The sequence below is a fragment of the Arachis ipaensis genome, chromosome B06 (genome assembly GCF_000816755.2).
Source record: "Arachis ipaensis cultivar K30076 chromosome B06, Araip1.1, whole genome shotgun sequence".
Taxonomy (NCBI): Eukaryota; Viridiplantae; Streptophyta; class Magnoliopsida; order Fabales; family Fabaceae; genus Arachis; species Arachis ipaensis.
This window is the reverse complement of record NC_029790.2, coordinates 135,588,771-135,589,881: the sequence shown is the minus strand read 5'-3', so window position 1 is coordinate 135,589,881 and position 1,111 is coordinate 135,588,771. Positions and strand designations below refer to the sequence as shown.

The 1,111-nt window shown below is 27.8% G+C and overlaps 1 protein-coding gene across 1 annotated transcript in view; it reads right to left on the bottom strand.

Moving 5' to 3' along the window:
* The window catches only part of LOC107605651 (WUSCHEL-related homeobox 4), a 3,131-nt gene continuing 2,249 nt past the window's right edge, over window positions 230-1,111 (bottom strand). The window contains exon 3 of the mRNA XM_016307601.2: window positions 230-786. Within this exon, the coding sequence (XP_016163087.1) occupies window positions 622-786 (165 nt within the window). The 3' untranslated portion in view covers window positions 230-621. The remainder of the gene's footprint in view (window positions 787-1,111) is intronic.

The following is a 1,111-nucleotide window of genomic DNA, read 5'->3' as shown; positions in this document are numbered from 1 at the left end:
ATCAATTCAACAAAGCTAGATAGGATCATAATATAGGAAAGTTATCAAGTGTACCCGAAAATACCGGTGTTCCAGTTGTTTTAACAGTTGATTTTAATTAATATATATTATATATATTTTTTATAATTCAGATCAACGGTTAAAACAACTGGAATATCGGTATTATACCTGAACTTGAAACCCTTCCTACGTTATATTGTGTTGTTATGTTTACAATAGGGACAAATTGTTGATGATTGCTTTGGTTAACTTGGTTCCAAAGTCATGAATTAATTGCATCCAGTAGGAAATTAAATTAAATAGTACACATGGTAGACAACTAATTAATTTGTCCTTCAATTCTTCATTCCCAACACAATTAAAGAAATTAGAAACTGAAGCAAATACATTCAAATCTAGCTACCTAGGGTTCGGAACAAAAGTCAATATAAAAAAATAAAATAAAATAAAATTCTCTATATGATCATGAATTATCAAATTGGGTATATGCTCTAATTAATCAATCACTTATGAACATGATATCTAATAAGTAATTGATTAAAAAGCATATATAACATGTTTCATTTAATATTTCATGACCACATAAGATTTTTTTTCTTTAAAATTGTGAATCAAACCCTTTCATCTGCCCTCCGGGTGCAATGGGAAAAGCTCTAGGGTTTTATGTTCCTCCTCTTTGCTAGATGATGATGATGATGACCAACTTTGATCTTCCATATACTCAAATACCCAACTCCTACACTTCTTGTAAGGGCTATCTTCATGATCTCTTTCAATTACTTCTCCCTGAACAAAAAAATTTAACATAAACATCCATGAATTTTTATGCCTAAATAAGATATTCGAAAATGTTTCATAACAAAAAAAATAGTCAAAAACAGCTATAACTTGCTTTATTTAGCATTCATTAATTGTTGCGACAATTAATGAATTCTAAATAAGGCAAGTTCTGACTGTTTTTTTTTATTTTCCTAGTATTACGGTAAGATATTGGTATTAGTCTCTAATAATGAAGTTCTACTAATTTAGCTTTAAATAAACTTAAACTAATATTAACTTAATTAAGTACATATATAGTTAGTAAAATAATAAATATTATATTTGGAGTGAC